This window comes from Apteryx rowi, unplaced genomic scaffold (assembly GCF_003343035.1).
Source record: "Apteryx rowi isolate R43461 unplaced genomic scaffold, aptRow1 scaffold_741, whole genome shotgun sequence".
NCBI lineage: Eukaryota > Metazoa > Chordata > Aves > Apterygiformes > Apterygidae > Apteryx > Apteryx rowi.
Window position 1 is genome coordinate 318,577 of NW_020451029.1, and position 20,511 is coordinate 339,087.

The window sequence follows — 20,511 nt, forward strand, 5'->3', positions numbered from 1 at the left end:
ACTCAGCCTCTAGTTCAGGCCACTGCCAGCTCCCCGTGTTCCTCCTCCCAGCGGTTCTTGTCCTTGTCCAGGGCACTCAGGGAGAAGTCCATCAGCTGCATGCTGGGTTAGTCAGCTCGACTTAAGCATTGCAGTTCAATACCAAAAAGCCACCAAATGTGTGTGAAACTACTGAGCACTACTCGGCTGTGGAGGATGGTTCCTGCTGCAGAGGTGGGAAATACCCTCACTGTAAGTGTGGGAGCAAAACGGCAGAGGGAGGAAAGCCCAGGAGGGCCTGTAAACCACTCCCACACACGTGTGCTAAGGTCTCGGTTTCATTTTACTGTGAGATGGATTAACAGCTCGTTGCTGCCAGCAAGTCTTGCTTCTTCCCTCCTCTGCCAAGTTGTGCCACCCCTGGGAAGCCGTTAGACTTGAGTATGGCAGAAAACACAACAGAAAAACCTATTTTGCTGGGTTGGTGGGGCTGAGTTGGGTCGGTGTGCTGTGCAAGGCGGGGAGTGCCTGTGGGAGATGCAACTGGTGGGAGTGTGAGATGGTAGGGGAGGCATGGCAGAGCCTTTCATCTGCTCACCCTGTAATGGGAAACTGCAGCCAAAAGCAACTGTCTTAACCACCAGCAAGCCAGTTGCATGTCTTAGTTGTGTTTAATCCTGGTCTCTGTAATATCTACCAAGTGTTTCTATATGTGTACCAATGTAGAAAGTATCACTACATTTCTTAATCGTGTTATTGTGCCTTTGAAGGCATTTCCTGCAATCCGATTAAACGCATTGTCTTTTTCTACTGCCTTATACTTTGCTTTGTGGTGGTGCGTGAGGCTGTCAGCATCAGAATTGCCATTGTTGGAAATAATTTGCTGGAGTGTTAAAGTTCGTAAAATGCTTTGTCAGTATGTGTTCACAACGCTATGCAGAATATAACGGGGCTTGCAAACATGGAGGACTTGGCTTTTTCAGAAAAGACCAAAAGGCACAAACGGAAGAAGGAAAGGTAGATCCATATGTATGAAGGCTGGGCTAACACCCATTTATATGTAGTAGAACATGAGGGTACCAAATTTCTTGATAAAGGGATGGTTTCATGATTTTGCTCAGACTGATCTGAGTTCATGCTTCTGCTGCAATTGGAGATGAAGGGACCATAGTTAGACTGGGTTAAGCTGATCATGAAGCCACAACTGAGGATGGTCTGGGACTCCTTTTTTGTACTTGTTTGTGGCTTTTGAATGTCTGATATATTCTGTCTGTTCATGTCTTTCCTTAGCCCTTTCAAAGGGTGTGTATGTGCAAGCGTGTGTCTGTCCATGCTTTCACCACTTCCTTCTCTTTTCTGCTGAGAAGTAGGGCTGCCCCTCTGGGGACTTCTACAGTTTCTTTCATTTTGGCACATGTGACAGTGCTTGGTTAGGTCTTGGCAGGACGCATGGGGAATGGGGTGGCCTAAATGGAGGACTTGGTGAAGTGAGCAGGGCCGTCAGTCTGCAGGAGGGTGCATGCGCTGCTGTGTCTGGGAATTGGAGAGCTTTGCTACTTCAGTAAGTGTCCTGCTGCCCCYAAGCTGAGAGGTGTGTGGGAGGTCAGTCTGCCTTTTTGAAAAATGTTGATTGTTACTGTGAGGTTACAAACTTCCATGACCCGAAAGAYGCAGAACTTGAATTCTGCAAAACTTGAGGATTTGGCTCTTCTCCCCTTCCTTCCCTTCCCCAAAATTCACAGCCTGCACCATCTGACATGAGATCCTGGTGATACTAATGTTCTTGCAGAACTATGACACTTTATGTAGCTGTCTGGTTGCATCACTGTAAATGTATATTGTATCCTTGCCTATTCACGTCTGAGGTTTGCCATAAAAAAAAGTATTTATGTATGGGTTTCTCTGAATCAGTTAGGTGAGGAAGTATGTGTATGTATATGTGGAAACTGCTGTGTGTTCTGCCTTCTTCCTGACATCCTGGTTGCTATAGTGCAGTGATCTATTTGTGAACACATAGAAGATCATTGCTATAGTTAAAAGAAACAGTGTTTCCTGGCCATAACTTCCTGGGCAATCTCTTCTTCTGGAGACCTGAGTGCAAGCTCTAGCTGATTCAGTCATGTTCCCTGGGACTCCAGGAGTGACACTGTAATAGGAGCTTTGTCCAGTTTGTTGCTTTTGCCCACCAGCATATTCAATAATACTTAAAAATAGTTTCTCTATTTAAATCTAATGCATGACTATTATTCACCGTACATTCCAGTGCTTCAGCCATCTTTCTAACAGACCGTCTAGCTGTGCAGTGTGTTGTGGCAGTGTGTCCTGTGTTTGCTTCTGGAATATGTGTGATTCTCATGCTCTTGCACATACACACACACACAGATATTCATGCACCTGCCCAGCCAGGCAAAAATACAGGAAATGAAACGGCAATGTTAGAGTTCGGTCTGAACTGCTGTATTTTTTTTTTCTTCTCCCTGCAGGTGTGAATGAGAGAGGCTCTCTGCAGTATTTAGTGTCCAGTTTTCCCGGCTCTGAAGAACAGCAGCGTCGCAATGCCCCCTCCTGCTGATATAGTGAAGGTGGCAATAGAATGGCCAGGTGCCTTCCCCAAGTTAATGGAAATCGATCAAGTAAGTGCCTGCGTGTGTGCTCCCTGTGTGCCTACCTATAAATAAGTTCTTCTTTGTGCCTGCATTTATGTTTACTTATATACCCATGCATGTTTCTGTGAGCATATATGCTGTAAAAAGTGGTTTTATGAAGGGTGTAACCTTCTTCCTCTGTTACTGTGTTGAATATTTTTGATGTGTTTAGCTGGGGGGGGGGAATTGCCTTTTTATTTTTTATTTTTTAAGCTGCTTAAATAAGGTATTTGCTGCTTGTGTGACCCATTTAACACTCCTGTGCCTTAGTTTGTTCAACTGTAAAAGTGTTACCTCTTGGTGGAAAGTCTTTTCAAATCTTTACAGCCAGTGCCTTTTGTTTGTAGTATGATAACTGAATGGCTGCAGCAAGCGCTGATTTTGGAACTTGAGCAGTGGTACGGTCTGGGAGCAGGGGAATTTTTGTTTTCCTTACAGATATATCTCATGGGTAGTCCTGTGCAGTTGGTTAGTTCTCATGCAATGGCCACATGGACAAGACGGATATGAGACAGTATGCAGAAGCTAACAAATACAGATTTATGGATTCAAAACTCCTTGTAGGAAATATATGGGAAGAAAACAGATTAAGTTATACAAGTGTCATGTTTTATGTTCTGGACTTCTCTGAGATTGTTTGTGGCATACAYATTAATATTAAAAGCAACCTCTTTAATATTAAACAGCTTGCTCATAATATATTGAAATCTTACAACATGATACCTGTGTAGAATTATTATTATTTCAGTAAATACTATTTAGAGTGAAGGAAGCCTTGCAAGCGCTTGATAATGCGCTTAGACCCTAATCCATCTGGGGACCGAGAACATTATAAAGTTCTATTGGAGAGGAGAAAATTTGAATTTATGCTGAAAACGTTTTACTGAAGTGGGATCCTAATTTCTTCATGCAGTGCATCACTTCTAGTTAATTCCACTGAGGCATATGCCTGTGTGAACTTTGGAGAAATAAGGGACCGGAGAATGGCTGGAATAACAGCAGATTGATTGTTAGGCACACAGAGCACTGAAAGCCCCTTTAGAAGAAAGGGTTGTTCCCAGTGTTTAACACTTTATGGATTGATTTACAGACCTGCTAAGCTTCTCTGTTTTCATTTGCTGAAATTTTTTAGTWAGCATATCTTTACAGATACAAATCTCTTGCCTTCTGGAGTGAAAAATGTTTTCCTTTTTTCTTMTTATTATATAACAAATAGTAGACATTGTGCACACTGTGTTCAGGGAAAGATGTATGTTAGTCATGATGAACAACAGCTCGTTGCTATCAAGAACAGTGAGGACAAAAATGAAAAAAATATTATTCAGCCTCTTTTCAAGCAGCAATAAAATAATACCAAAATGTTTGTGTTTTTAATTTACAAAAGGGCTTAAAGTAACTCTCCAGACAAAACTCATACCTTATCTAAAATATTACTTACTGCCATGGAACCTTGTTTTTACCTTTATGATACAAGATTTAGAGAGAACAAGGAAGATCAAGGTTGACTTATGTGGAGTAGAGCTCTTCAAATCCAGCCTGCAAGGGCCAACAAGTTGTCTGCAAGCTTCCCTGTGCCATTTTGTGGGGAGGAGGAAGAGGGCAAATGCTTTTGAGGGGGAGAAGGCTAATGGCAGCCTTACCAGTGGTGTAGGGGGAAGTGAGGGATTGAAGGTTGGGAGCGTCATCCCTCCACTTTCTAAGATGGAAAGCACAGATGTGGTGACAAGAAATGAAGATGGCAAGGAAGCATCCCTTCTGAATAAGCATACACACAAACCTGCATGTTTGCCTAGGATGGGGATGGAAAAAGTGGGGGAATGAGCCTTGAGACTGTACAGGGTGATACATACTTATAAGTGTACAGCCCTGCTTTTGCTTCATTTAATGTTAACTCTTCCCCAATCTGTTTCCCTTAAAACATCTATTTAGTTGAAGAGCTGTAGTGGAGGAGATGATTCATACCTCACATAGCTTGCTCTCTATGAGATGATAAAGGGGAGGAAGGAAAAGGGAGGCAGAGAAGTGAAATGTCTTGCCCACTGATCAAACACTGCAGGCAAAGARCACAGTGCCTATCTTCCAGGTGGGATCTGCTCATTCAAGCACCATCTGACATGTATTTCAGAAAACCCTAAAAACTCTGACTTACCCTTTTCTTCCCTCTCTGATCACTTACTAACAAGATAAGCAATATTTAAAAGAACAGCATTGTATGATTATTTAAAACAACAACAAACCTCATTGTAGTATACCGTAAGTTCTTTATCTTTCAATGTACCTAGGCCGTTCCAAATATTGAACTAAAAATTCCATGTAAAGGATTAGAGGAAAACTGATTTTTTTTAGGTTGTCTGTTGTATATGCTTGGTGGCATTTATCTGTTTGCATTTGCACAGTAACCCATTTCACCTGCTGTGTATATGCATATTTTGCTTAGCAATGAAAAGAAGAAAATACTCTTAAAACAAGGAAATGTCACTGTAAAGCCACAGCAATTGACAATGGTGTATTGAAAGGTGTTGAGCCTGGAAATAGTTGGAAAGTATTTTTTCCATCAAATGTTAGTAAACTTTGCATTGAAAACTTTCTGTTCAAGCACATGATTTCATACAACCTGAACTTCATGAGGTACAAAGCTTTTCTAGTTGATACTCTGCATTACATTTCTGCAGGATTGGCGACCTGGGTTCATCAATGATGTTTTTAACTCAGTGAGGGTAATTTTTTGTGCTTAAAGTTACGGAGACTCTTTGCCTGCGCAATTAATATATAATTAAATGCTTTGCTGAACCAGCCTGTGTGTCCAACCTTTCTCATTCATTGAAATATGCTATTTGATGTCAGAGTTCTGCAAATGCTTTTTCCTGGAAAGTTGCCTTAAACAAGGAGGGGAAAATTGCATATTAGTTACAGCTCCCTCTCTTCTCAGGTGGGGACTCATTAAGTCCCAATAAACCCAGCAACTGCCTGTTTCCTGTACTCATTACAGCTCATTTTAAAGGATGAGCAAGCTAATGTACTTTTCTGTGTTCTCCTTGAGAGATGGACTTAACTGAATTCAGTTATACACTCCTGTAATGTCTTGGTTTTGTTATTTGAGTTTGCTCCTGCCCCCATCTCTCTTTGGCAGAAATTTGGAAAATAATGTCTACACTTTGCTGTAGTGTGACCTTCATAAATCCGCGCTGTCGAAACTGATCCTTAATGAAAAGGTTTGATAATGACTCTTAAGAGCTTGATATAAGGATGATGTTCCACCTTTAAGTCCTCCTGTCATATAAGACAAGGAGTGGAAATGAGGTGCTGCCAGAATTTGCATGGGGGTCTTTCTGGGGGTGCATTCTGGAGGAAAATAAGTAAAAGGGAGAGGCTGGACTACATGTTACCTTCTTTTCCCGGACTTCAGGCTAATAAGTCTGAAAGATGTTAGGAGTGGGACTTCGTGGGCTCTGTACAGAAAACCTGGGATGTTGCCTACTCTCTCCTGTCTTCACATTCTTTGTCTGAAAGGCTTCCATTTTGCAATAGGAAGGCTGAAATGTTATTTATTCATGCTCTTCAACAACTGTTTCTTCTTGTTTTTTGTTTTTTTGTGTGTTTTTTTTTTCCAGCACAAAATATTTTAAGTAAACCAGCACCAGTTTTAGGTTACCTAGATATTCTGTTCTCTCTGTTGTGGATTTACAGCTTTATTGTTCCTGTTGCTGCGGAAGCAACATCCAGGAGAAGCACGGGATGGATATTTGGGAGCAGTAACTGTTTTAGCCCATCCCATTCAAATCCACTTGTGCCTGTGTGTTATCACTGTGTACTACAAACAGATTGCTCTAAACTTGGGGATAAACTTCCTGACCATTGGAGGTGAACACTGTTCCTGCCTGAAGGAACAGTTTGTGGATAAACTTGGCTGTATGATCTCTTCCTTTGGGTTTTCTTTTCTACCAGATCATTTAGTCTAGATTAAATTAGTCGATGTGAATCTTTATGTTAGCAAAAAATAATAAAACTATGTTTTGCTTTTCAAATCTGGTACAGTGGCCAAAATTTAGAGGAGCACTGTCAAATGGCAGTTTCATGTTAATACAGTGCAATGGAGCACTTGGAAGGAACCATGGGTCAGTGTTTCTCAAACTGTGGTGAGAAGTGTAGTTCAGAAGGGCTTGTGAAATGCTTAATTAAACGGGGGGGGGGGGGAAGGCAGATAATTTCTGCTATGCTTGTGGAATAAGAATAGCTGTGGTTTTTGCAAGTGCTGTCACCAGTAATAGCAGTATACCGATACCATCCTAGCATCACAGTCTAAATGTGTGCAGTATTAGCAAACACCATAATTGTTCAAGTAGTGAAGAAGAAAGGGATGTTGGTAATGGTTTATACCTGAAGCTGTACCATTAAGCGTTACTCCCTAGGGCTAGTTCTGGCCCCAGACTTGGACCCTCTAAAAAGCTGAGGGGATAAAGGAGGGAAGTGAGCTTTTTGCCTTCCTCCCACAAACCTGCAAAATTATATGAACTGTCATCCAAGAGGTGTAATAGTATTGCAGTAGCTGGAGTTACTGATGCTTTTTTGGTATGAATGTTCTGAAGATTTCCAATGTTATTGCACCTTATGAGCTTAAACTAGTTAATGGAAATGCCAATGGCTTTAACCACTGACAAGATCTCAGCTTCTTGAGGATAGAGGACTAGGAGGGAGCTCTTGAAAAATTCTTGTGGTGCCTAGAGAACTGCTGCCTGCTGGATTTGCTAGCAACAGCCCCTTTCCATCCGGCTGGACAGTTCATCCTTGAAGGTGGCCTTCGCAGCCATTTCTCAGCCCCTCCCAGGTTGCTGCCGCCTCGGGAATCTATACTAAGGCAGATGAGCCAAAAGATGGTTGCCTTTTCCAAAGGCTGGAAATCACTTGGCTGGCTTGAGCCAGTTTACCGATGTTAGGGCTCATTGAAAGCTGGCTTTTAGGTTTTAAACAAAGACTGGTAAGCATTTTATGACTTCTTATATTGTTCTTTGTTGTAGTGGTCAGTATTTCAACTTCACAAAACAAAAAATGAAAGCATTTATAAAGCAGATACTAACCAGCATATAATCATAGTGAGAATATTTAACTTTTTTATAATCCTTTCAATTTTATTGCCATCAGGGATTATTAATAGAACTGGTAAGAAAATAATATCCACTAACTTAAGGTAACATTTTCTTTGTTGGAATAATGAAAGGCCTCTTTTTTTTTTTTTTTTTTTGGAGGGGGAGAAAAAGCCATTCAGCAATAAAAATAACCATGGAAACAATAATCCAGATGTTTTAATGGGTTGGATATAATTCAGTGCACTAACATATATACATACATAGTGCTTTGTTAATGTAATGAACCAGTCATTGTTCAATTACAACGGGTGATGAAAAATACGATATCCTTTCTTATGGGACTGTAGGGTTTGAGCAGTCATCATTAGAGCTCCAGTAGTTCTTTGCTCTGGTGGCAGACAGCCATTCTGGATAAAAGAGCAATGTTATAGTCACATATTATGTTTTATTAGTCTGGCTGTAGGCTTGTCCAAAACCGCACTCTGACTGGTTAGAGCTCTTCTAAGGCTGCAAACTGACATCCTGTGGTGCATGGCTGGGACCTCATCACTGAAAAATACAGGAAAAACTCTGACATACAGTGTTTGAATACAGGGAAGGCAGCAAAACTTAATGGATTGAAGAGGCAATAGCTGTAGAGGGAGGTTAGAAGTTGTGAAAGAAATGGAGGATATTTAGTGAGGTACGGACTGATGGATGTTTAAGCTTTCTACCTTGTGCTGTCTTCCTCTACCTTAGGAGAGACATCAGTTAAATCCATGTAAATGCATCTTAAATGCTTCTTATAGAAGTGGAAATCGAGCCAGGAGATGCTTGAAATAGGGCTCCTCTTAAGATCCCACAGAAGTACTGTCCCAGCTTGCCTGACCTCTAACATAAAGGATGTTCAGGAATAGTGTATAAAAAAAGATGAAATATTTCATTAATTYTCTCCTTTTTTAAGAGGAATGAAGAGAGAATTCTGGCCGTGCTTTTGTTAGCACCATAGTGCTAGCCAGAACCTCTTGATAGGAGTCCTGAATTTTGTTACCTTCAGCTTACCACATTTTTAAGATGAAGGCAGAACATAACTGAGATTGTTGCATCTGCACATGCATATAGAGACACACAGACACTTGTAACAATTCTCCTCTTAGAAACAGCAGGAGTCTTATCTCTTGAGCATTAATTCTGCTATATTTAAAGGAAATGTTTTGTATAATGATGAGATTCCTGGAGTCACACACAACTGAATTAAGTAAAAGTTATTTCATTCACATTCTGGCCAGCTGGAATATCCAGGAGCACTTTATAATTCAATTAAATCCTCCWTCCAGGACTTCAGGGTTGTATTACAAAATAAAATAACAATAAAAACCCCACAGCACAAATTTTCATGTAGAGACTTTTCTATCTGTTTTAAGAATTATGCTCACCTAACATAGTGGTTGTGTGAAGAAACACATCTTAAAACACTGCTTTGTAACTTTTGAAGAAGTATTCTGAACTGTATTTTAAATCTGTGGTACAAGTAGATGTTGCAGAGCACCATGCTGTAATCCACTGAGCTGTATGTCCTTAGATGTTTTATAACCCCTCAGTACTCTTACAGCTGGGAGTTTCTTTGGCAGTCCAAGGTACTTTGCAAGGTACTTGAGGAAACAGGGAGAGCTGTGGCTTGTTAGGACACCAAGATGTTGAGTAACAAGCTTCTGTAAAATTATTTGTTTTAATGGCGATACATTTCACTCAAGAACACCACTTCCTTGTTTTACAGTCACTTTATCCTAAACATGTGCTGTGGGGCAATGAAGTATCTAGGGAAATGCAGATTTAGGACTGAGGATGTTTTGGCAAGGGGGAAGGAGTAGCTGAGGAAACTGCAGCTGAGACTGAAGAGGAGGAGGAAATGGACAAGCGCACAGTTTTCCTCAAGTCCTGTCTGCCCTGCGGACCCCCTGCAGCTATATTTATAGCAGAGTTTTTCTACTGGCATATTGAAACTGCAACCTTAAGTGATATAAAATAAGCCAATAAAAGCTCTCTCCCATCAGCAAGCTGCATTCTCAATGAGGATTTTGCCTGTGGACTCTGGGGTGTGAATGTTTCCTACTTCAGGCTGTGTTGCTGCACCAACTTTATTCTGCAGCGTAGACCTGGTCTTGGCCTTTTTATGGTCTTTGTTATTGCAGTACTGGAGTGCCCTCCTGTTCTTCAGGTAATCATTCCCTCCAGAGCCCCCATGAGTTAGGGAGATCCAGTTCTCCCCATTTTAGATACCCATTGCCTAGTTAATGAGCCTGGTCTCACAAATACTCCATTGTAGTCAATGGAGAGAGCTGATTCCAGTAGTGATTTGGAGCAGGAAAGGCAGACTGGGGTGACTAAAGTCCAAAGCGATCTAGTACCTTCCGCCTACAGGGGAAGGCCTTGTCTCTTACATGAGGAGAAATTTGTGGCAAAGTAGTAAGTCAAGGACCCAGGTGTCCTGGTATCTGGTGTGCTTGCCATTGAACAGTCCTGCTTCTGTTTCTGTAGCCCTCGTCATGAGACAGTAACAGATGAAGCTTCTATTGATGGTGAAAAGAGGTCGTCTTCTGTTTTATAATAGCCATAAAAATGACTTTTGCACTACAAGATTTATTAGCGTAATGGTAGCATTAATTATAGACAGAACGGTGTATTCACTATGTTGAGTCTGGCTTTTTGACAGATGTACAGATTAGCAACAGAACTCTGTTTTACTCTCTGGCTGTTTTCTGCTCTCCAACACATGTGCTGCATCTGCTGTTTCTCTGTGATAGGCTTAACAGCAAGGGTTAAGGTTTTTCTTACTAATTCTGTGATAAAAGGTGTCAGCTAGAGAAAATGATATCCCCAATCACTGTCAAAAACAACAGGAAAAAGGAATGAACCTCTGCTAGCAAAGGTATTCACCCTTGGCTTAAAGAAAACCTATCTACAAGTTCCAGGTATAATGTACWCGGAGCATCTCTACTGCATGTAAAACATAGGCCTTTACCCAGATCAAGGCTTTTATCCCCTTCAGGGTCCACACACACATGCACACACACTTTTTATTTGTTTTGGAAGTGCTTTAAACCCAGGTTAATGTACCCAGACTAGCATACTGGTGGCTTGAACGGGACTTAGGGTTTTGTTAACATTGGCAGGTTGGATATTCTTAATTTCTTTTGCTCATCCCACAATTTCCCTGGAAGAAAGCAGTGTTGTGGATTCACAAAGCCTGGCCTTGCATGCCTGTGCTGGGGAACCACAAGTTGTAGGCATGAAAGGCTGAAACTGATGGGAAAATATCTTAGAGTGGGAAATCTCAGACTCTGCTCTGCATATTACTTCAGAAGTGGTACAAAATACTGCCCAAATAGCTACCTCCTGCACAGTGCCAAGGGAAGTACTCAAGTAGACTAAGGATAAGACCTGTGTGCTAAGGTGCACCTGGAGACATCCTGAGAGACGTGCGGAGGAGTGCAGAAATGATGAGGGAAAAGTGAAGAGGATATTACTGCATGGTGAATATTGTCAGGGCTAGACTAAGCCAGCATCTCGGACACCTGTACTAATTGGCCAGTGCTTTAGACTACTGGATGTGTAAATTCACATCAGCTCTAGCATTGCCCATGGTTGGTGTCCATTATGGGGTTGCCCATGTGTGTAATTATACACAGATCAACAACAGTCATGAGGTTGTAATGTCCTATTATTGTTTTCCATTGCATTTCTGCTATCAGTTCAATATTTACACTGGAAAAACTATCCTTATACTAACCAATGTGTTCAGTGCAGATGTTTTTGATATGTTAGCTAATGGGGTCATCTTCTACAGGGAGCATAAGGTTTATTTTGGTCTGTATTATTTCAAGGACTAAAACTGCAGCTTAATTTTTTTCCCCTTCCCCTATGCTAAAGCTTTAAATGAACATCTCAGCATGTTTAAAAGCACACTTCATTTCTGCTAGCATAGAAAAGGACATAAAGACAAAAGGCACTAGCACAAACTACTAATCTCAATAAAGGAAAAACTGAAAGGTTTTTGGACTGTCTGATGGTAAGGAGGTCTTTGAAGCACATGAAGTAATAAGGTGGGCTTGCTTTTAAGAACTGTAAATGCAGCAAAAATTTTATTCCATAAAAATGATTGTGTGAAGATTAAGATAACAAAAACATTGAGTCCTTTCTCCTTGACATCAGGCAAATATTTACAGCTAGGCAAGAAAACTTGTTATCTTTGAATGGCCTGGAGAGTGGATTTACTCTGCGGAGAATGGAAGTAGACTTTTATCTCCTCTTCCATGGTTTAAAAAGAAAAGAAATGTCTTCTATTTATTTTCTAGCACTGATACACTACTATATTTAAAATAAATAGTAGTGTCCTGTCACTATTGGTCTAAGCATTGATATTTTCCTTGCAACCTTCAGCAGCAGGGCCCCTGAGGACCTCGATGGGGCTACAAGCTAGCTTGGAGGGAGGGAAGTGGGTGCTGGTCGCTAGCCCATCTGTTGCTTCCAAGGAGAGTAACGCTGCCGTTGGTACAGCAGGGCGGGCGGTGGGAGAGCCGGCGCGGCACGGGCCATGTGCTGCCTGCCAGAGCCTGCTCTGCAGCCCTGGCTTGCATAACGCTGCTGGAGTGATTTCACGGAGGCAGTCGTGGCAGCTGGCGCAGGTTTTTAGCAACATCTTGCTTACAGCTGGGAACACTTGGTGCTGGTGACAATTTATCTGTTTTGTGTGAAAGGGCAAAGAATTTTGTCTAGAGATGTATTTGTAGGGGGGAATGCAGCCCCAGGGATTGTTAGGAGCAGCACTTGTTAGGATCCCAATGGTATTTATTTTATCTTTGTTGATTTGTAAAGCTCACATTAGTGGTATCAAATTGCTAATTGCAAACTTTGCATCCTGGGAGAGTTGTGTGTGTTTTTTTTTCTTTCTTTCTTTCATTCTCTTGCTGTTAACTGGGTTGCACTTTAGTCACTTCGTCACTTCAATGCTGTAGCAGTAGTGCCATAGGAGGACAAGGCAGCACTATRAAAGGCTGTCTGTATTAATTATTTTTATTATTTAAGATCCATTTTGCTTTTCTTTTTAACTCTGCCTTTACAGCGTCTAGTTGGTCTGTGTTTTCTTTTGTTTTCCTCTAAGTTTTTCATTTCAAATGTCATATAGTAAAGCAAAGATGGTATAGAATAGCAAAAGGGGGAGGGAGATGGGTCTGTTAGATTGATAAATTGAGAAAGGACATGAAAGCTGATGGGGTAGAGGATTCAGAAGTAACAGAATCCTGATTTTGAAAGTAATTGTATCTGATCATCCCAGTATTTGCATTATAATTGCCATTTTGGATTGCTGCAGATTCTTTTCATCCTGATTTCCTCAAGGCGGGGAAAGGGGAAGGCTGTTATGCTTTTTCATCCCTGATTTGTTTTTAATGTTAGCTGATCTCAATTTACTTTGAAAAAGGACCTAAAATCCCAGATACAAGTTTTGTCAAAATTGGCAAATAGAGGAGAATGACTCATGTTAGCATCCAAGGAAGGGAAGGGGAGGCTGTGTGTGGAGCTGTACGCTGCGTCAGGTGGTAGCTGGCCCATGAATGGGCACACACCTGCTGGTCAGCAACCTGGCATCTCCCAGCTCCGGGCAAGCTTGCGCTCCTCCCTCCTGCGTCGGGGGGCTTCATTTTTCTTGAGGGGCAGGGGGAAGAGAGCTGGGATTGCTTATACAGGGTTGCTGATTTTTCTTTTCTTTTTCTTTTCTCTTCTTTTTTTTTTTTTTTCCCCCTCCTCTCAGTACGGAGATGAGATTTATTCTCATAGTGTATCTGCTTCTCTGTGTGAATGTAGAAGGGGAAGAAGTACTGCAGCTACAAATAATCCCCTTGGGAGAAGAGAGCAGCAGGGTCAAAGCAGCCCCACATAAATGCTGCAGTAAACCAGACTGAGGAACTGATGAGGCTGAAAAACTGGGGAGGTGGAAAACACTTTGTCCTGGCTCAGCTGCCTGGTGTGGTTCACAGCACGGCCGCGCAAATGGCTGGCCCAGCATGGAGGAGAGCAAAGCTGCGATGAAGAAGGTGCTTGTTGGCTGCTGCAGAAAGGACCAGCTTTGCGCTTCTGCCGTTTTTGTCACATGCTGCCATTTGCTGCTCACTTAGGCATGCAGTGAGTCAGATGAGGAAATTGATCCAACTGAAAACTATTTTTTCCTTTCCTTTTTGCTAGGTCAATTTTTATTTTGATCAAGTTCCGTGGTACAGCTCATCTGTGTGCTTGTATGAAAGCAGTAATGGCACTAAAAGAGGAAGGGCAGAAACAGGCCTGGGAGGTATGGCAAGGGGGGACGGGACGGGTCCTTGCAGCACGTGCTTTCATTCATGTGCGATTCAAATGATCTTGTATTGTATTTTGCCTGTTCTAAACTGGCTTAGTTGACTTGACTGTTGAAATCAGAAATCCCTCCTTATACCTGGCCTGACCACTCATATTCCCATCTCTGGTTTCCTCTCTGCGTAATGATGCAGTTCAAGCAACAAATCTAAGTGAAAAATAGTTCCCCCTCCCCACAGTGTGCCTTGCCACCAAGTTCCCTTGCTGCTCAGTCAGTTTCCCAACATGATTTTTTTAATCTATAATTATTTAAGGGAGATTGCTTCTTTTGGCAGCGGAGTTGGTTTATGCCTTTTTATTTGTTTTATCTTTTCTCTCTCTTCTCTTCTTCTTTTTAAGAATTCAGTGAGCTATGGTTATTGAAAGTAGAGCTGAGGCTCTTGCTCTGCTTGGGTGATTTGGGGAGTTTCTGAGAAACAGCAGCTCCATGTGGCGCTCTGTGCAATCACCTGCCATAGGAGAAAAGAAAAGGCCTGGTAGTCATCCGAAAGTGAGCTGTGGTCTGTTTCTTCTTGCCATGCACCTTCTTCCAAGTTTTGGGTCATAAAGATGTTTTTTCTTTTAGCCAGCACTCTTCTAAGGACACTCTTGTGTGCGCCCTATGTTTATAACAATGTTCAGTGTTGCAACATCACTGGACTAGACTGTTCCTTCTATTTTGGGACCTAAAACAGAACTGTTTTCAGTCAGTCCAAATGCTTGCGAATGCAGATGCATAGAATAAAGCAGAACTGATACATCTGGAATCTTAACACCTTTCAGCTGATGCTTTAGCAGTGGGGAAGCTGTACAGGCATATTTTGGAGAGTTTTATTGTCATTGTACGACTGATACCTGGAAGTGGCAAAAGAAGGTTTAAAAAAAAAAAACCTGAATATCTTCTTGCTTCAGGTGTCATTCCAGGAAAATGCTGATGCTGATATCTGAATTTTCTTTTTCTGTTGCGTAATGTGATGCAGTATACACAAAAGACTGATCCCCCTCTCTACTCCCTCCACAAGCTCAGYTGATGCTGTATGGGTTAAAGTTTACAGAAATGACTGGTAATGCTAAACTTGAAAAAAAGATCATCATACTAATTGCATAGTATCAGAAAATTTTTCAGTGCTATCAAGGATACATTAAAAGGAAAATGAATTTATATGAATTTTCATAATGAGTCTATATTAAAAAGAAAATGAGATACTACTAATTTGTTTTGTTGTTTGGAATCACTGGTTTTAGAAACATCTTTTAAGAGTTCAGGGCTGTTCCAATTCGCTGATTTTTTTTTTTTTTTTTTTTCCCCTCCTTTGATCAGAAAAAGCCACTGTCCTCAATAATAAAAGAAGTCTGCGATGGGTAAGTTCTTCCATACAGTAGGTACTAGATACTATACTTTGAGTTATTAAACCAGCTGGGGGATAATGATTATTCTGAAGAAAATGTAGATCTCCTTAATGACTAGTGATTAGTTTCCTAAATCTTACAATTGTTTTATCTTCAAATTTTGAATTTTTTGTGTCAATTGCTTATAAGATGGCATGTCTGTCATATGTGGGTGGTTCACTTAGACTATTTGTTGCCATTCTGCCCGGAGATGAGATTTACCCACTCACTTTGCTCTTGTGGTCCCTGTAGTTCATAGCTTAAGAAACAGCTGCGGTGACTGTGGCTTCGATTTCTGAGCACCGGGCCCAGTGGATTTTGTAAGCTGGTCCAGTTGATGTGACTGCTCAYGTGGAACTGAAATATTGAACACAAGTCCTGCCCTCAACATGAACTAATAATTGCCCAACCAAATTATCTTGCTTTAATTTAAACATGTTAATATTTGTGAATTAATGCCCTTTTAAGCAAGTGCTACCATAGAAGAGAAACTTGTTAATGTCCATCAAATTGCAGCTGAATTAGAAAGGGATTATTGTATGAGTTAATGTAATATATGAATTTAACATTATATAAGCTTATTACCTAAGGTAGCATAGAATCCTGATACTGTAAATGCAGTCTATCTGTTTCAGTGATTTAATGACCTTGCTTATTGCAAGCAAAAATTATCCTTGCTATTTTTTTGCAGATCTGGAACTAATACCGTAATGAGCTGCTTTTTTTTTTTTTTTCCTGAAGCACTGAAGTACCAAAGTAGAATATCTTTCTTCTCCTTTCCCTCTTTTTTTCCCCCCCTTTTTTTTTTAGGCTTTGCTTTCGAGGAAATGTATTTATGTTGTTTCATTCTGGCTGACCATGGTCAAGTTCAGGAATTTCAATTAGAGATGTGCAAAAGGGAAAATACTAATTTATGGGCCGTATCTATACTTACGGGTTTCCCTTATCAGCATGCTTTTTGTTTTCTTTTTTAAACTTTGGAGCTCATTGAAGCCTGTGCATAAGTATAAGAAACTCATGGGAGTGACAGGCACTTGTTTGATCATAGTAAAGACCAGTTATGCAAAGGATGTGGGTTTTTTGTTTTTTGTTTAAATTTTTTTAAGATTTCATTTTGTGATTTACTTTATTTTTTATTTCTAAGGTGGTCTCTTGCAAATCATGATCAATATGCACTGCAGCACGCTGATAGTTCTAATTTCTACATCACAGAGAAGGTAGGTAAATCATTCAACATGACACTTGCATAGTCTGTCAAAGCGTGTTTGCCACAATAATTTACTTTAAGTTAACACATATAAAATATTATTGTCTTTTTACAGTACTAGACCAGCCAGATTGAAATGAATCGTCTTTACATCATTCTATCTGAACTCTAAATGGAAGCGTTGTGATAAAGTAATTGCACATGTCAAAGTGCAGTTGAAATATTGGAGTGCTATTGGCGCTCTCTCTCTAATAAGTAATTTAGAGAAATTCACTTCAAATTTAGTGTTACTTCACTGCTGTTGAAATCAGTGAAATTCCAAAGGCTTCAAAATCAATACAGATTTTAGTTCACTGCAGAATAAGTGCACTGAATTTAGAGGCTAATCCTGCTAGCACCTAATACTGAGGTTGTATGGTCAATGCTAGGAAAGGTTGCCCATGGTAAGTTACTCTCTGTTTCTTTATTAATAGTAGCAATAATGCTGTTCCTGCAGGTCTGCCATTGAGCTGTGGTTAGGTTAAGTATACTGCTGGTATAATTTTTTTCATAGTATGATTTAAGATTTTTACATGGAATTGAAAGTTCTACAGTTACTATTATCCTAAGGGGGCTAACCTGAAGTATTGCAGTGCAGATACTCAATCTTTGACCGGAGCCAAATTAATTAAAAGTACAAGTAATATTATCTCTCAATTAACTCTGACTTGTATTACAACCTGTGGAAAAAGTTCATAATTTTGTAATGTGATACTGACAGGACAGTAGGTACAGGGGACCTGGGAATTGGTAAAACTAAATGTTGAAGAGTGTAAGGCAAAATTATAAATTGAATCTTCCATTATATTGCATAATGGCAGTAGATTTTAGGCTTCATTAGGTTTACAGATCTTTTATGTTTAATATCAGCGAGTGTGAAGAAGTTAGCAATACTGAGGTTAAGAAAAGTCTGGTTCTTACCGATGACTTGTTTGGCTTCTTCGTTTTTAACATTAGTTTAATGACTTTTTTGAAAGAGTATTTTGTTGTTCTGAAAGGCAAAACAAAAGTTTGAATGTGCCAAGGCCTTCACATCTATGAAGTTTGATCAGACTTCAGACATTCAGCCCTTCAGCTCTGGTATTTGTGCTTGTTTAATATTCTACTGAAAAGGGGTGTACAGGAAATTAAAATATGTAAAACATGAAGGGCTCATTGATGTTTGAAGAGAACTTTAGTGCACTGGTACTTCCCACTTTGGCTGAACAAACAGAAAGAAGTTTCAAGGACTGCATAATGTTTGCTACTCCTTCCTTCCTGTTGTCTTGTCCTTCTTCTCCAGTTATGTATGTTATGCTGGTTTATATTTTTTTCGTCCCCTGATAGCATTGGCATTTGGTGATTCACGAAATGATGCAATGATTTCAGCACAGAAAGTAATGAAAAGGCTGTAGCTGTAATAAAAATGGAATGTGTAGTCTAAATAAATGGGACATGCTCATCTGAATAAGACCAAGAAATACATTCATTCCTAGCATTACTGCTAGAGTCACTGAAACTACAACAAAGATTAATTTGTTTGGAAGGCTGTATGAGTTAGTGCTGCAGACGTGCGTTTGTAATCAGTGAAAAAGAGCATAATTCAAAACCTGCTGAAATCAGCATGAAGATTCCCTAACTGCAGTGGATTTTGAGCTAAACTGACCTGAAGTTAGCTGCCCAGAAATAGATTCCTCTTGTTACTGTCTTGTTGATACCAGTTTAGTTTTGGCTTGCTCTTAAGCTGAAGAGTGTTTTTGTGTATGTGYTGTTTTTTTTTTAACAGTTGTTTAGAAGTTGTTTAGTTGTTTAAAAACCAAAATGCAGTTGAGACATGAACTAACTTTTCTCTTGCTGTAATTCTTGCCCTCGCCCCAAAAATAAGGGGAACTTAGACATAGTTAAGCATTTAGAAAGACTAAATTTAGCAAGACAGCTAGAGTGGTTGCTCATAAAATATTGTTGCCTTTTTTTTTTTTTTTTTTAACAGACCAGTTTCAGTTTTTCATTCAACTATTTGTCAACCCAGACAACTCTCTCAAAGCATCATAATTTGTTTCAGGATCTCCCTTTTTCCATTGCATTTTTTCCTCCTTTCTTTTCAAGTTTCAGTTGACAGACACTTCAAAGGCTACCACAAGGGAAGCTGCTGAAGTAATTATTGGCTGCTGTGTTTTTCCTCCACCTGAATTTAAAGAGTGAGACTGCTTTGCTAATTGCCCTGAATTGAGACACAACATTTTCCAATAAGCTAGACACAATTGAACTTGTCTGTTGGCATTTAAACTCAAATTGTCCAGTGAGTGTTTTCAAGAATCCAGTGTTGAGGAAATATTCTAGCTTGTCGAAGGAATGTGTCCAGGTACAACTGGAGGAGCCTTTCCGGCTTTGCCTCCACCTTTGATGGTAGGACCCTGCAGTTTTGGAGAAAATGGACATTCTCTGCTCTGCTTAAAAGGAAGTATGATGGCTTTTGGCTGCCTTTGTTTTATAATAAGGGTGGAAAAGGATGGTCTTTTAGAACATTTTGGGTTGTACTGCAGCGAGGACTTTGAATTTGTTTWTTCCCTGCTGAAAATATGTAGTGTGTCTGACTCTGAGTCACATAAATAAGAGGAGAGCTCTAAATGCCACCAGTATTACTCAGATGTCTGTGACTTTTATTAGATGTTGTTCACAGTTTATCACTGCTTGTTGAATGGAGGCTATAAAGAGAGGCCTATATAGGTCATGACCCCTTCTCCGTGCRCTCCTTCACTTGTGTGCTAAGATGTTGCTTTCTGAATTAAAGCATGAAAATACCAGGCATGAGGACAAACTCATGCACTTCAATAAAGCCAGAACACTAATGATTAGATTGTTGAAGTGCACATTGCTTTAATCTGTCTCTTGCTAGGAGATGAGCAGAGCCCTTTTGCTACAGTGACAGCTTCTAGTAAGTGAATATTTTTCAGTCCTCTCAAAGATTTATCCTGGTTGCTTGCTGATTTATGGCCTTCCAGGTGCAGATGCCTTTTAAAAACATTACTATGTTTGCTAGAAAGAAAAGCAATTAATGAAATCCTGTAGCTGGTAAAGAAACTTTGATGTGAAAATGTTACAAATGTGAGACTGTCAACACATGGCTTACAATTATATTTTCATTTTTGGGTGGCAAATAGCGCATCTGTGTTTTGGTTATCATAAGCAGAACTCTTATCTTTTGTAGCTGACCTATATTTCCTGATGATACTATAAATAAATAAATAAAAATAACACCCAAACAGATCTGTCTCTACTTTTTTTTTTTTGTCTGGCTGTATTATTTGGAAAAATACCTCTACAGGAGTAGCGGTAACTCCTTCAGACAGTCTAAGGGCAGTCTTTTAACAAGTCTTGAGTCAGCCAGTGTTCCTGCTAGAGATGGGACTCATCACAGGAAATGCACTCTGGACTGCGGCATCTCAGATTGTTTGACTATATCTGTGCCCATATGCAGTGGAAACTTTTAATTGCGTATGTTGACACTTGTTTTTAAAAAGGGGAGAAATAAAAGAAGAAAAAGTTAAAGCAAGAAACCAACTAGGCATAGTACCTAAGCTTAAGCCTAGCCTGTGTTTTAAAAATCATAATATCCTTGATTTTAATTACATTATTATGCACATCTTTTTAAAGGCCTTAGTTATAATGGAGAGGTATTTCTTGCTAGGTCAAGTATGTAAGAGCTTGGCTCCTGGGTGAGGATCTCATTGTATGAGGTACTGTACGACAGAGACCAAAAAAGTCATCTCTGCTTCACTCAGCTTAGGTTGTAGCTGAATAGATGCTTGTGTACATCAGCCATAAT

The 20,511-nt window shown here is 40.2% G+C and overlaps 1 protein-coding gene across 1 annotated transcript in view; it reads left to right on the forward strand.

Moving 5' to 3' along the window:
- Positions 1–344: 344 nt before the first annotated feature.
- LOC112976552 (engulfment and cell motility protein 1) overlaps positions 345–20,511 on the forward strand; it is a gene marked incomplete at its 3' end in the record, with an annotated part of 75,285 nt that continues 55,118 nt past the window's right edge. Inside the window, exons 1-4 of the mRNA XM_026087931.1 lie at positions 345–420; positions 2,463–2,612; positions 15,393–15,433; positions 16,605–16,677. Coding sequence (XP_025943716.1) covers positions 2,535–2,612; positions 15,393–15,433; positions 16,605–16,677 — 192 coding nt within the window. The remainder of the gene's footprint in view (positions 421–2,462; positions 2,613–15,392; positions 15,434–16,604; positions 16,678–20,511) is intronic.